Source organism: Aulonocara stuartgranti, assembly GCF_965226115.1.
Source record: "Aulonocara stuartgranti genome assembly, chromosome: 1".
In the NCBI taxonomy this organism is placed as follows: Eukaryota; Metazoa; Chordata; class Actinopteri; order Cichliformes; family Cichlidae; genus Aulonocara; species Aulonocara stuartgranti.
In genome coordinates, this window is record NC_138939.1 from 25,491,092 (window position 1) to 25,504,322 (window position 13,231).

At 41.1% G+C, this 13,231-nt stretch overlaps 1 protein-coding gene across 2 annotated transcripts in view; it reads left to right on the forward strand.

Annotated features, from left to right (window-relative positions):
- The window catches only part of pcdh17 (protocadherin 17), a 70,314-nt gene extending 57,583 nt beyond the window's left edge, over positions 1 to 12,731 (forward strand). For both annotated transcript variants that reach the window (XM_082527394.1, XM_082527393.1), the window contains exon 5: positions 10,549 to 12,731. In XM_082527394.1, coding sequence (XP_082383520.1) covers positions 10,549 to 11,246 — 698 coding nt within the window. In that variant the 3' untranslated portion in view covers positions 11,247 to 12,731. The remainder of the gene's footprint in view (positions 1 to 10,548) is intronic.
- The last annotated feature ends 500 nt before the right edge of the window (positions 12,732 to 13,231 follow it).

The window sequence follows — 13,231 nt, forward strand, 5'->3', positions numbered from 1 at the left end:
TCTAGTTGATCTTCTTGTTGTATGGGTTGCCCGAATGAAGCCTCCACAGTTCTTCGTGTTGTTTTGGGTCGGCTATCAGGACAGGGCCGCGGCGCTTTATTTTTAGGCAACAAATCGAGTCAGTTTAAGAAAAGCAATGGAAGTGGATCATTAACGCAGCATGGCTAAAATGTAAAAATTTGTCGGAGGGAAGCACTTCAAAAGACGACCCTATGTGAATTAGAAACAAAAGGTTTCCTTTCATTCTTTCTTTAATAGGGTGTTTTAAACCTGTTTTCTCCTTGGATAGAAACAGGATTTCTGTAATGAGCTGGTGAGTCACTGATTCTCTCGGCTTAATTTTTTTTTTTTAATTCCCTGCCTCCTCCCTCTTTTTTTTCTCTTTCTCGCTCTCACTTTATTTCTTGTGCTCACTGTCTCTCTAAATGGGCCAAGGCAACTTTCTTTGCCGTCTACTGGGGGAAGGAAGTAGATTAAGGCTGTTAACAGGCAGAAGGATGCTGATCAGCCTTTCTGGTCTCTGCTCTAATGCTCGGTCCATACTGTGCTCTCCTCCTCCTGAGGATCCTGGGCTATAGGCTCCCTTTGAACACATTGCGTTTGTTTTGAACTGGCATGCGGTGGAAGAAGTGCTGTTTAACTGAAAAGCCCATTTGATTCGCACAAATATACCCCAAAACAATTTAAAAGTGTCATGCAGAGACGAAGACAAAAGAAGAGAAAAAATAGAGTGCACTGTCTTCACATCTGCAAACAGTAAGTAGTAGTGAGTAGAAATAAAGCATTGTGCAGGCCTGCTGTGTCTATTTGTGTTGCTTATGAGTGAACATGCTGTGATGCGCACACTCTAAAGACAAGGCACACACAAGTACGCTATATTTAGATGACAAACTGCCATAAACCCAGGCTAAAGGGGGAAGAAATAAACAAAAGAGAGAGGGGGGGAGAGAAGCAAGGCGGTCCAGAAGCATCCCCTGTCACGGTGCAATCCCCCATGTCCTAATTACACAGGCTTAGAGGAAACGGAGGATTAGCCACTGATTCACCACACTTCTCGCCTCATCTTCTAATAAGTTCCTTTCTTGTCTCCTTGCCACCCTTTGTGCCACCCTCCATGTCTTTCTCTCCAGGTAAAGGTAGCAAGATACTATTGACTTGCGGCTTTCTCTCTTTCTTTGTTACATCTTGTCGGCATGCCAGGCTCAGAGAGCATGAGCATGTTTTACTTTCAAACACGTCGCCATAAAGAGTCTTAAAGAGGTGTTTGAAAATATTACTCACCTGTGGATCTGTTTTTGAACATTTATGTAGTTCTACATGCTTTCAATATAAGAAAAAACATTTAAAGATTATTTATAGTACAATTTCTATATTTATTTTTACAGATATTTAAAATATTTTTTGTAATCCTGTATTTATATGACTTTATATGGCTTATGCCAAATGCATATTGATAACCCATTGCAGGATGTTTGTGAGGAATTGTCTTTAAAGTCCTCTGGACTCTGGCAACATTAAGATTTTGTTAAATTAACTTATGATAAACACATTGCATTGGAGCTGATTAGTGCAGAGTTGTTGTAGAGTTAGCTTGTATAAACAATGGCTAATGTTCTTCAATGCTATAGATTTTTCAGATTTATTGTTTGCTAGGTATAAATAGCTTAATGACAGTAGGATAGATGTCTGAGGGCTGTTCCTCTCAGACATCTATATCTAATAGCTTCCCTGTGGCTACTCTCCTGAAATTGCTCCACCATTAAAACACTTACAGGGTGAAAGAAAGAGGAGCGATCTATTGCCAGAGGAAATGTGAATTATACAAGGTCTTAAGTCACAGGTTGGAAAGGAAGACTTTTTTTTCGGGGGGTTGGGAGGATTGTCCGTGGAAAGAATCTGTCTTGACTGACCATACAATATTTAGTGAGCGTCTCTGACTGCCGTGAACACAGAATACTCAGAGCTGCTGCATGCTCGATAATATATATTTTTTCTTTGTTTATTCTGCGGTTAGCCTTCTTTTCCTTTGTTTCTGTGTCTCCAGCATTGAAAATCTCTTATTGAAGAACACGCAGAACTTGGCTGAGCGGGTTTCTCAAACACAACAGTGGGAACTTTGTCACATGTCGAAGATGTGGTTACAGATAAACAACAGTTTGTCTGTTCTCAGCTCTTTTTTGGCTTTGAATAGGTTCCCGTGGCCGTTTATTACTGTGGAACCTGTTCTTCTAGTCTGAGATTTGCCTGTCAACAAACAGAGAAATGCTGACATTCACCTCTTTTTTATCGCACTTGTGCGTAGGCTGACCTTTGCTAACAATTAAGCGGGTGGAAATCTTCTGTAATTGATATTTTTGTCAGGGAGCTCATGGATTGTGTGTGAATTGCAAGTCTAAAACATGTTCTCAAAATGCACTAAATTCAGGGAAGTCTATTCATATTCGAACTGGGTATATTAATCGAGGTTCATTAAAAACCAATCGATATGTCCTCAAGTTGCCTGCACACTGGCACGGGAAAACTGTAAGTGGTCACTCCGCAAGGACGTCAACAGGCACACACATGTGCGCTCACAAGCAGCAGCGGTTATAAAACCACGTAAATCATTTGCAAACACATTTGTATTTATAAGGACTGCATCCCACATTTTACTGCCCTCATTTCTGCTTTGTGTTAAAGGAAAAGTGCTGTTTGAGCACACCGTGTCATTTAAGCTAAGGAGCATCCGCCTGCCCTCATCTACACAACCCACAGACCCTTCTTGCCACCCACTGCACACAGCAGTGCTTGCTCATCATTGATTGGGCTTTGTGTGTTTGTTTTTGTTTGAATATGAGCTTATGCTCCTCTTCCTCTTCCTCTTGAGTTTTTATCCCTCTCTCTCCTATGCACAAAGACTCTTTCCCCAAGGTGTTCTTTGAACAACTTAGCCAGGCATTAGCTGACGGAGGGACTTGTAGCTCATGAGGGAACGCCTGAAGAGAGGACGTGTTTGATCCTAAGATATCTGCCCTTGATTCTGTCTCTTCTGTGCCAGCCACCCAGTGCTCCCCACCGCCGCTGCCAAGCATTTCTGCCTATAAGTCGGCATTCTTATGCCTCCAACTGAGATAAAATCTATCACGCTGGAGAGGACTACCCTTCTCATTGTGCAAAGTCACCCACTGCACATGAAAAATAAAATCTACTCACTCAACATCTCTAAGGTATGCTTTACATCGACTCCACAATTTAGCAGGAACATAAGTTAAAGAGGAGCAAAAAAGTCTATTTAAACATTCAGCTTGCTCCAAATTACCAATTTATATCACATCACAGGCAAAATTTAGTGTTGTTTTTGGTTTCAAGCGGAGCAGTAGACCGGCGTAAAATGCTGGTCCCCTAGCAAACTGTGATGAGTACACCAAAGCAGCAGTTTCATGGAAATACTATTGTTTTCCAGCCTCTTGAAATTAAGTTGGCAAAATATACTGGCCAACTGTAGAGAACAGCCAACGTTCCCAGCACAGCTTTGTTTTAGATTCATAACAGTATCGGATGCAGTAATTCACTTGAGTAATGTCCTCATTTTCAACACAGCAAAACTGTGCTGCTAAAAAGAAATATAGACTGACTTTAATCTGGAAGAAACTAAAGCATAACAGGTCTGTCAACAACTTAAATGACAGAGGCAGCATAAAACCACTTCCATAGATTTTAAATGCATTTACATTAAAATCTATTTCATTAATAATCATTAATTAATACTGCTTTCTTTTATATATAATTTATTTTCTTGTGTAGCCCCTCCAGTCTACCTTGACAACTGAATTCTTGACAAGATAATGTAGCACAGTCGGCTCACTAAGGCCCAAAGTCTGAAATACTCTATTTAAGTACTGTTTTTGGTCGACCGGCGACCTGAGAAGTCAGATATTTAGCAAACATTAGGCTCAGTCAGAGTGGAGACTCTCTCATCTGTGCAGTCCAAATATTTAGTTACCCTGATTGGCTGAGAATGTGGGAATGTGTGTGCGTGTGGGGTGGGTGGGTGTATACGGATGGATCAGCTTGGCTAGATAGAACTAGGTGAGGAGATTAAAAGGAAAATGACACACACACATGCACACCTAAACCCACACTGCGAGCTCCCCCAGGTGAACAGGTGCAGTCATGGTCTGTCACAGATGCTCTGCGCGATTCGTCAGCTGCCATTCCTCCTGTCCACCTTGGGTGGTATGGGAGAAATTCACCACAACACAACCGCAAATATACACAAATGCACTGACTGATTATTTTTTTTTTTTTAGCCTCATAGGCTACTTCTGTAGCTTATAGAGCTGTCTAAAGACTCCCCAGGTGTGACTGTGAGGAAAACGACTGATGAAATTTATGATTTGTAACTTTTTAACAAGTTCTTGAACTTAGGGAGCACTCTAACATGCTATGGATTTTCCCAGTGTTATGTTTTTGCTAGCCGCAGCCTTTGAGTACACCTCCCTCTTGGTTCACCCCTCCCTTCTCAGGAACCACAGTGTGTGACAGTGGGACATTAATCACAGGGCTGGGTAATAAAGCGAGGAGGGATGGGCATGTAGGGCCAGGGGGGCAGGCGTCTGGAGGGAGAAAAGGCTGTTTAGGGAAATCACACCATGCTTTATGACACACACTGATACACAGGCACACTTTTACACTCACAGGTTTCGTTGCACACCCTGTGCACATCATATTGAAAGCATCCAGCCTAAAACTTTGAAAAATTAGTTGAAGAGGAGAGAAAAAAAAACAACTCATTATTTAGAGAGATGTGACCATTACCTCTCTATTAGTCACTGCTTTGCCTGCTTGTGTCATGTCATGTGGTCCGGTCCTTGTTAATGAAGTGTTAATTTAGAAAGACTTTCTTTTTGTCAGCAAATGAGAGGGAGGTTTTTGGTTTTTTTGCAATTTAGAAAGACTCAATAGGTGTTTGCGGCTCATTAGAGAATAACACCTTAACTGCTGCTGTGCTGCTGAGGTGAATGGAAATTTCTGTTAAGCTGAAAATGTGAAACAGTAAAAGAGTGTGAATGCATGTGATCACTTACTAAACGATAGCACGACACAGTTCTTTAATCTACTGGTTGTGTAACTTTTCAGCCTCTTTTTTTTTTTGGTAACATCATCTTCATTCTTTCTTGGCTTTTCACTCTGGAAACTCGATTGTTATTCATGTAGTAGGTTTATGAAAGGTTCCCGATTATAGATCCTACACTTCTGTGAAACACAGCTTCAGCCCGGTAGATCCTTAAGATCGACCTATTGAACTGACTGAAAGCAGAAAAAAATGTAAACCAAACTTTTGGACTATGTAAAGACTCTAATTCAACCATTACTAATAAATCAGCTTTAAATCTTCCTCAAAAGACGTGTTTTTTGCGATAATTCTTAAATTCTTAAAACTTATTTACAGTACATGGATTTCCTTGGAAAACAAGGCCAAGGACAACATCACAGAGGAATTCAAATTGGTGTTAATAAGTATTAATCATATACAAAATGTTCTGTTCTAAATTTGATCAAATGTAGCATAACAAAAAAGGGTAATGGCTAGCTTTCAGTTTAGCTAGCTCTCAGAGAGATTTAGGCTACGTTCACACTGCAGGCGAAAGCGCATCAAATCCGATTTTTTTGACCCTATGCGACCCATATCCGATCATGCTATGACAGTGTGAACGGCACAAATCCGATATTTTCAAATCCGATCTGGGTCACTTTCGTATGTGGTACTGAATCCGATACATATCCGATGTTTTAGAAAGCGACTGCTGTTTGAACGGTCATGTCGCATTAAATCCGTCTTCTATGTCACCGACACAAGACAGACGCCAATTATCAGCTCCGGAGAAGACATCGAAACTGACAGTGAAACTGTTGGGAAGAAATCGTTGGAGAAACGTGAACATTTTATTTGTACTGTATAATCTGCAGATTCTGACAGAAATCTGCAACTATCCTTTGAAGCACCGCTCCTCTCTAAAACAGCAATAAGGATCATTATTAGGTTATTTGCATTATTATGTAAATTTACATTATTATGTAAATAACAAAATAACTTAAAGCAAAAATTGGGAAACGGAAAGTCCAAAGTCTTTATATCAACGGCCATCTTTCAAACAATATTGTTTGCTCTTGGTCTAAACAGAGCGCGTTGTGTGTGACGTCTTCTTTTGCGCATGCGGGCCGCTTTGAGCGTTCACACTAGAGCGTGTTTGCTGTCGCATTTTATTTGTAGTGTGAACGAGCAGACAAAAAAAATCGGATTTGATCAAAAAATCTGAATTGAGCATTAAGACCTGCAGTATGAACGTAGCCTTAATGCTCTCTAGTGTGAACGCTCAAAGCGGCCCGCATGCGCAAAAGAAGACATCACACACAACGCGCTCTGTTTAGACCAAGAGCAAACAATATTGTTTGACTGATGGCCCTTAATATAAAGACTTTGGACTTCATGTTTCCCAATTTTTGCTTTGTTATTTTGTTATTTACATAATAATGTAGATAACCTAATAATGATCCTTATTGCTGTTTTAGAGGAGCTGTGCTTCAAAGGATAGTTGCAGATTTCTGTCAGAATCTGCAGGTTATGCAGTACAAATAAAATGTTAACGTTTCTCCAACGTTGTCTTCCCAGCAGTTTCACCGGATGGCCAGGAAGCGTTCGCAATGTCTTGTCGGGTGCTTCTCTGGCGCTGATAATTGCCGTCTGTCTTGTGTCAGTGACGTAAAAGACGGATTTAATGCGACTTGACCGTTCAAACAGCAGTCGCTTTCTAAAACATCGGATATGTATCGGATTCAGTACCACATACGAAAGTGACCCAGATCGGATTTGAAAATATCGGATTTGTGCCGTTCACACTGTCATAGCATGATCGGATATGGGTCGCATAGGGTCAAAAAAATCGGATTTGATGCGCTTTCGCCTGCAGTGTGAACATAGCCTTAATGATGTTGTGGGTTACATGGTGTTACTACTGATCATTAGGTCATTTTAAAGACAATAAAGTTCCTTCATTCAGCGTTTTTTTTTTTCTTTTCACCAAACGTATTATCTTATTCTGGCTCATCTCACAAAACTGATGTTGACAAATAAAACAGTGAACACGAATCATGTACTTATTTGCTTTCTTTTGAAACATTGTGTCCTTTTGCTATTGCTGAAATATTTCTTAGAGCAGCTTTCTGACTTTTATATCCATTTTAATGTGCTTTTAGCATTGAAGATAACTGGCAGCTACAGAGATGTCCTATCAAAGTCACTGTCGCGCATTCTTGAAATTTTGCCCGTAAGTAAGGCAATTAACCCTGCTAAACGTAGCAGCTCTGTTTCTCTTTAAGAAAGTATTCAGAAGTTTAAAAAAAAAGGTGTGTGTGGAATGAAACCTTTTTGCTGGCAATAGAGGTATAATACATATCTGATTTCAATAAAGGATTCAGGTCAAGAGTCTACGATATGGCTACAAAGATACAAAAATCAACCCTGCCTGACTTTGACTTGGAATTTTGATAAGTGTTACAGTCCCACTTTCCCTTGAAGCTGCAGCTGAATCTTACCTCTTCTTTCTAACGATAAGATGTTCTAGTCATCAATCGCACATTTTTTGCTAAATATGAGTGGATCACCCTCCTGCCTTTCATGGATTCCCATTTATTTCACAGACACTGTACTGGCCTTTTTGAGACTTGAATGTAAGATGAAGTCTAAAAAAATATATATATCTCTTTATAATGTCAGTGCCTGGTGTTTAGGCCAGTTTTGTAAATGAGTGAACAAAGAAAGATAAAAAAAAATCTCTGTGCATGGTGAAAGTATATATTAATATCTTCATTTTCATCTCAAGGTTTTGATTTTACAACAAATATCTAGAATACCGACTTCAAATTGAAGATGCCAAACGAGTGCAGGTATAAAGCGGTGGAGATATAATGCAGGTAATGTGCTTCCTCGATGATTGGCTAATATAAATAGGAAATATTTATACTGCCGTATCAGTTCAGATGAGCAGATTTTCAGTCAATTGGTGTAGCTTATATTGGACCACATAATCGCAAGAGAGAACCTGCTGAGCATGCCCCTGGTGGCCATATCAACACAGGCAAATGTGTCCTTGATCCAGACATCTACTGCCCATCCCAGAGAGCTGGTGAAGCCTAGGTGAAGAAAGTGAGAGAAGGAGGGAGAGTGCGAGATGAATGTCACCTCTGCTCTCATATGTCATATTGGTAGTCATAGATATAAGGAGAACGCCTCAAGGTTGAACGTGCAGCTGAGACATGAATAATCTATCAGAGGATTCCTCCAACTAAACAGAGGGAAATATGTCAAAATGGATTATTTATAATTTAATTTACACGTGTTGAATGGACAATCACGAGACATTGCTGAGGCCAGATGAATTGTTTGTGTCTGGAATTCACACACTGGTTTGTTAACCAAGCGTGGTTACATGTATTCCCTGTACGCTGTAGCTTGGTGATGGATCACAATAACAGCGCGTTGTCATTAGAAAGTGCATTCAGGTTTGTTTTTTTGTTTTTCATGCACAAGCTTTGGACCGAATCGCTTTGACATGTTGTTTATACTTTCTTACCCAAATCACTTTTTGCACAAAACACAGGCACACACTCTCCCATTTCTCAGTGCGTGCAGACGCATGCACTCACCCCCACACTATTTAAATGTAGTCCGTCTCGTACTGGTCTGGCCTCTGCTTTCCAGCTCACCTTATTTCTTCTTCAGATGACTGCTTCAGCATGGGAAATGTCAAGCTCTCTTTGCCAGCACTGTTTGGCTTCTTCAAACATTTGTGAAGTGTTAAGCTCATCTCTACAGCTTAGGAGGGCAGTCTCTTAGGAATCTAGACTGCTGACCCGCAACACAGCAAAGACAGCCTAGCCAAGTGCACTCAAGCACATCCACTCTGCCTGCTCATTCGCATCAACCAAAGATTGTATTAGTCCCAAGTTTGTGGTCTCTAAAGCAGCACTCTCACCGTGCTGCAGAGGTTCATGCATTGCATAATGGAATTGATGGGGGTAGCGTCGCAGCTCTTAACAGCAATGTTGTCTTTTCACATTTAGTTGGAAACAATAGTGTGCAACAATGAAGAAATCAAGGTTTAAATCATTAACAGTCAGCCAGAGAGGTGAAAGAGGTGACAAGCTGTAATGAAAATGAGCAAGAGAGATGGCTATGTTCAATTATTTCTGTCTGCCACCTGTTCTGCTCTCACTTTTACTGGGCTACATAAACAGATATGAAAATCCTGTGACTAGAACTGCCTTGCTTCTCTCCCTGGAGACAGCTGCCTTAGTGTTGCATTTCTGCAAGAAATTGGAAATATGGTGTTTACCATATATGGTTCCACAAACAGAAAGAGGCGCATGGCGTATCTCAAAAGTAATATGCAATTAGCTTGAGCTCTTTAGACGTCTGTGCAAATAACCTTTTCTATTATACCGGAGATGGCTGTTAAATTTTCCTGTGTGTTATAACATTTGTGAGATTGCCCCAACCTGTCCCTTTTTAAGTTTATGCGTCTTTAACTAATGGCGTGATAATGTTTTTCTGTCACATTTACAGTATATTTCACGGTCACATCTCATGATGATGGGAAACAAGGACCTATTTGTGTTCATTTTATTTGTGCTCTTGGAACTGTTCAGATATTGTCTTTCTGTGTGTCCTCTTGATTTCGTCCCACCCAGCCAATGTAGAAATTCCATTTAGTATGGGACAACAGATGCTTTTTTTTGGTTGTTTGTTTTGTTTCATTTTTCACATTTTTTTTTCACTTATGCCCAAAAGGAGGGGAAAAAAGTGCTTCTTCTTTTATTATTATTCTTTTTAAAACCAAGTTCTGGATCCGTTTGACACAGGCATGAACACTCCCATAATCAGCCAGAGTGTGCATCCTTCTGCATAGAGATGAAAGCGGGGAACACACACACACACTTATACACACATGCGTGCACACGCCAGCAACAAGAGCACACAAATAAACAGGCACAAACACACAGGGAAGAAGCACAAGCCATTTGGCACAGCCTCTCTGTCTAGGGAGGGCTTCAAAGCCCACTGACATGAATTTATGATAACGGCACTATGCCTTTGCCAAACCTCAACTGTTGTTGTTTTTCCTCTTGCTCCCTCCCCATCCTTTCTGTATGCTTTGCCATCCCCTTGATCAGGGCTTTGGAAATTGCTAGCAGGTGTCCCCCAGTCCCCTTGAAAAGCTATGTGCACGTACTATATGTGCATGTGTTCATGAATATAAGTGTGTGTGCATGCGTGTTTTGATAGGGGGAGCCTGATCGGGCACTTCCTTTTTTGCATCATTTCATTAGGACTGGCTCTAGTTCTAAGACTTAAGGCTCCAACTTCCTGTGCAGCTCAGTTCCATGATACTTCTATGAATCTTCTACCCTCTCCCTGTGTGGTTGTACTCAATTCTGTGCTCACTACTAACATAAAGATCACTTTCTTCTCCGTCCACTCACTCCTTCTCCCTTTTTTTCTCTCTGCAGATGAGGATTGTCTGAACTGTACAGAGGAGTGCCGGGTACTCGGTCATTCTGACCGCTGCTGGATGCCCCAGTTCCCCACTGGAGGAAACCAGGCAGAGGGTATCGACTACCGCAACAATATGTTTGTGCCAGCAGGGATGGAGACTGTGCCAGAGACAGAGACCTACGAGACTGTCAACCCCAATGGCAAGAAAACATTCTGTACTTTTGGCAAGGAGAGACGTGACCACACCGTCCTGGTTGCCAACGTCAAGCCCTACTTGAAGGCGAAACGTGCTCTCAGCCCACTGCTCCAAGAGGTACCCTCAGCCTCCAGCAGTCCTACCAAGGGCTGCTTCACCATGTCTCCTTGCTCCTCAGTCAAAAGCCCCGCCGACGGGGCCGAAGGCAAACCACCTCCGGCCACCTGCTCTGGTCACTATGGTCCTCCTGATGGTCAGTACCTGTCACCCACCAAACAAACCAGAGAACAGGGGGTCTACCCTTCCTTGCCTCCTTCAGACCCAGTGGCCAAGGTGCTCGCAGAGGCTCGCTCTAGGATCAGCCAAGAGGCAGCAGGTGAAATGGAGTGTGTCCTGGAGCAGGTGGAGCCAGATGCAAGCCGTGACGGAATGGACGCTGACCAGGTGGTGAGAGACATCGACAAACTATTGCAGGACTGCAGGGGAAGTGAAGCCACTGGCACACTCAGGAAGTGACACAAAGAACTGCAGCAAAAAGAAGTCAAGACGGTAGAGAGAGGAGTAGGGTGCTATTCCACAAACTCTCATACCAAAACTCTCACCAAAACAAACTGAAAAAAGCTTAAATGGCTCTTATGACAGGAGCTCTTTTCACTGTATTTGTCGTAAGAAAACACTGAACATTTAATATATCAGTCATTCAGCACCAGTTTCGGTGCTGAGATCCCTACCAACAGAAAGGAACTTGGTAACAAACATCTGAATTCTTCTGAATTTATAAACTCTTATGTTTTGGATTCCTAAGCAAATTGCAGAGGTTCTCGCCTCAGGCACCTCGCAAGCTTATTATCTAAGTGCCCACCAGCTCATAAGTGTGTTGTTCATGGTCTCGTGAAATCCTACATATTTAAGTGTGTAGGTGGATTTCTGTTATGTGTGATGGACATGAAAAACGATCGAAAAAGGACTATTTATGGTCAGATGCGACAATCGACGCGGACGCAGAAACAAATTCTAATCGTTTTGGGGCAGTCAAAAGACCGAAATCCACAAGCCGACCTTATCCTTTTTGAATTTAATCTAAGTGTTTGGATCCTGTGTCTGAAAAGATTGGTTAATCAGGGGTGTGTTCGCAGGGGTTTGTTATGAACTGGGGGGTCGGAGTGGCTTCAGTGTCCCGCTGAAGGTGAATTATTACCAGTGTAACCATGCTTCTTCTGTCATCTGTAGCTACATGTGTAAGCTGTGTCTGTCTCACACCTCTATTTAAATGTTCACGTTGCTGACCGGTGTAGCTGCACGCACACAAGTTTACACACGTGCACTACACTTTGCGCAAACATACGCTGACACACGCACTGATGCCTCACCACACTCAAACAAACACACACACGCACACATAGACACAAATGCTTAAACACAACTGTCCATCTGTGGAATTGTCCTATACATGTACGTCATCAGCTTTCAGTCCCTTGTGTACGGTGAATTATCATGTGTGTGGCTCTGCCTTAAGGCAAGTTGTAAAAAAAAAAAGGGACATTTTTCCTCAACTGTGAAAAGATGATATCTATATGATTATATAGATGACTGTATGTATGAATCCATGTATAGTGTCCAAATATTAACAAAAATATTTATACATTTTGTAAGAAAACGAAAAAAAAAAGAAGACGAAATGAGGAAACTAAACGAAATGTGTCCTGGCGTTAAGGTCGAGAGCGGCGTATTAACTGAAAGAACTACAGAGGACACTGCCATTGTTTCGAAGACAAATATCCAAAAATATAAGCGAAGAAGAAAATGTCCCTTCACATTCTCACTATACATAATATCATTATATGTGTAAATGTATCCAATTTAGATGTGTTTACATCAAAAAAATTGACATATTTTTTATTGATTTTACTGCAATTTCTGTGCATTTGAGCCAAATTGTTATGTGTACAAAAGCTATATTGTGTATTTTATTAAATTAATATATAGTTGTGTTGCAATATACTTGGGCTTATATTGTATTTGGCAAAAGTTGCCTTAGTAGTTGTCGAACTCTGTGAGTTTGCTTTAGTTTGGGTTTTATGTTGGTGTTTTCTCTTTTGTTTCGTTTTTTTCCATCTCTATTCTGCATCTTTGCAGGCTGGCTTCAGTGCTTTTGAGATGTCGCCTCTTTTTACCCTGAGATCCAGCTGGATCAGATACAATAACTGTTGAAAGCTTCATGAGCCAGCTGATCTAGAATACGGTTCGAACCAACGACAAAAAGCAACAACCACAAGAAAAAAAACAGTTCAAATATTTTTGCTGAGCAGATTTTTACAGGGCAGCTATTTTCTTTAACTAGTATACGTATTTTCTGTTCATTATGTTTTTACTTTATCTCCAAAAAAAGAAACCTGCCATATGGAAAGTGGAGTGGTTTCCTTGGTGATCATAAAACTGCCTTACTGTCTCTGCAGAGAGCTTGTTGTATCTGTGGAGCTTGTGACTGCTTATAAAGCCCT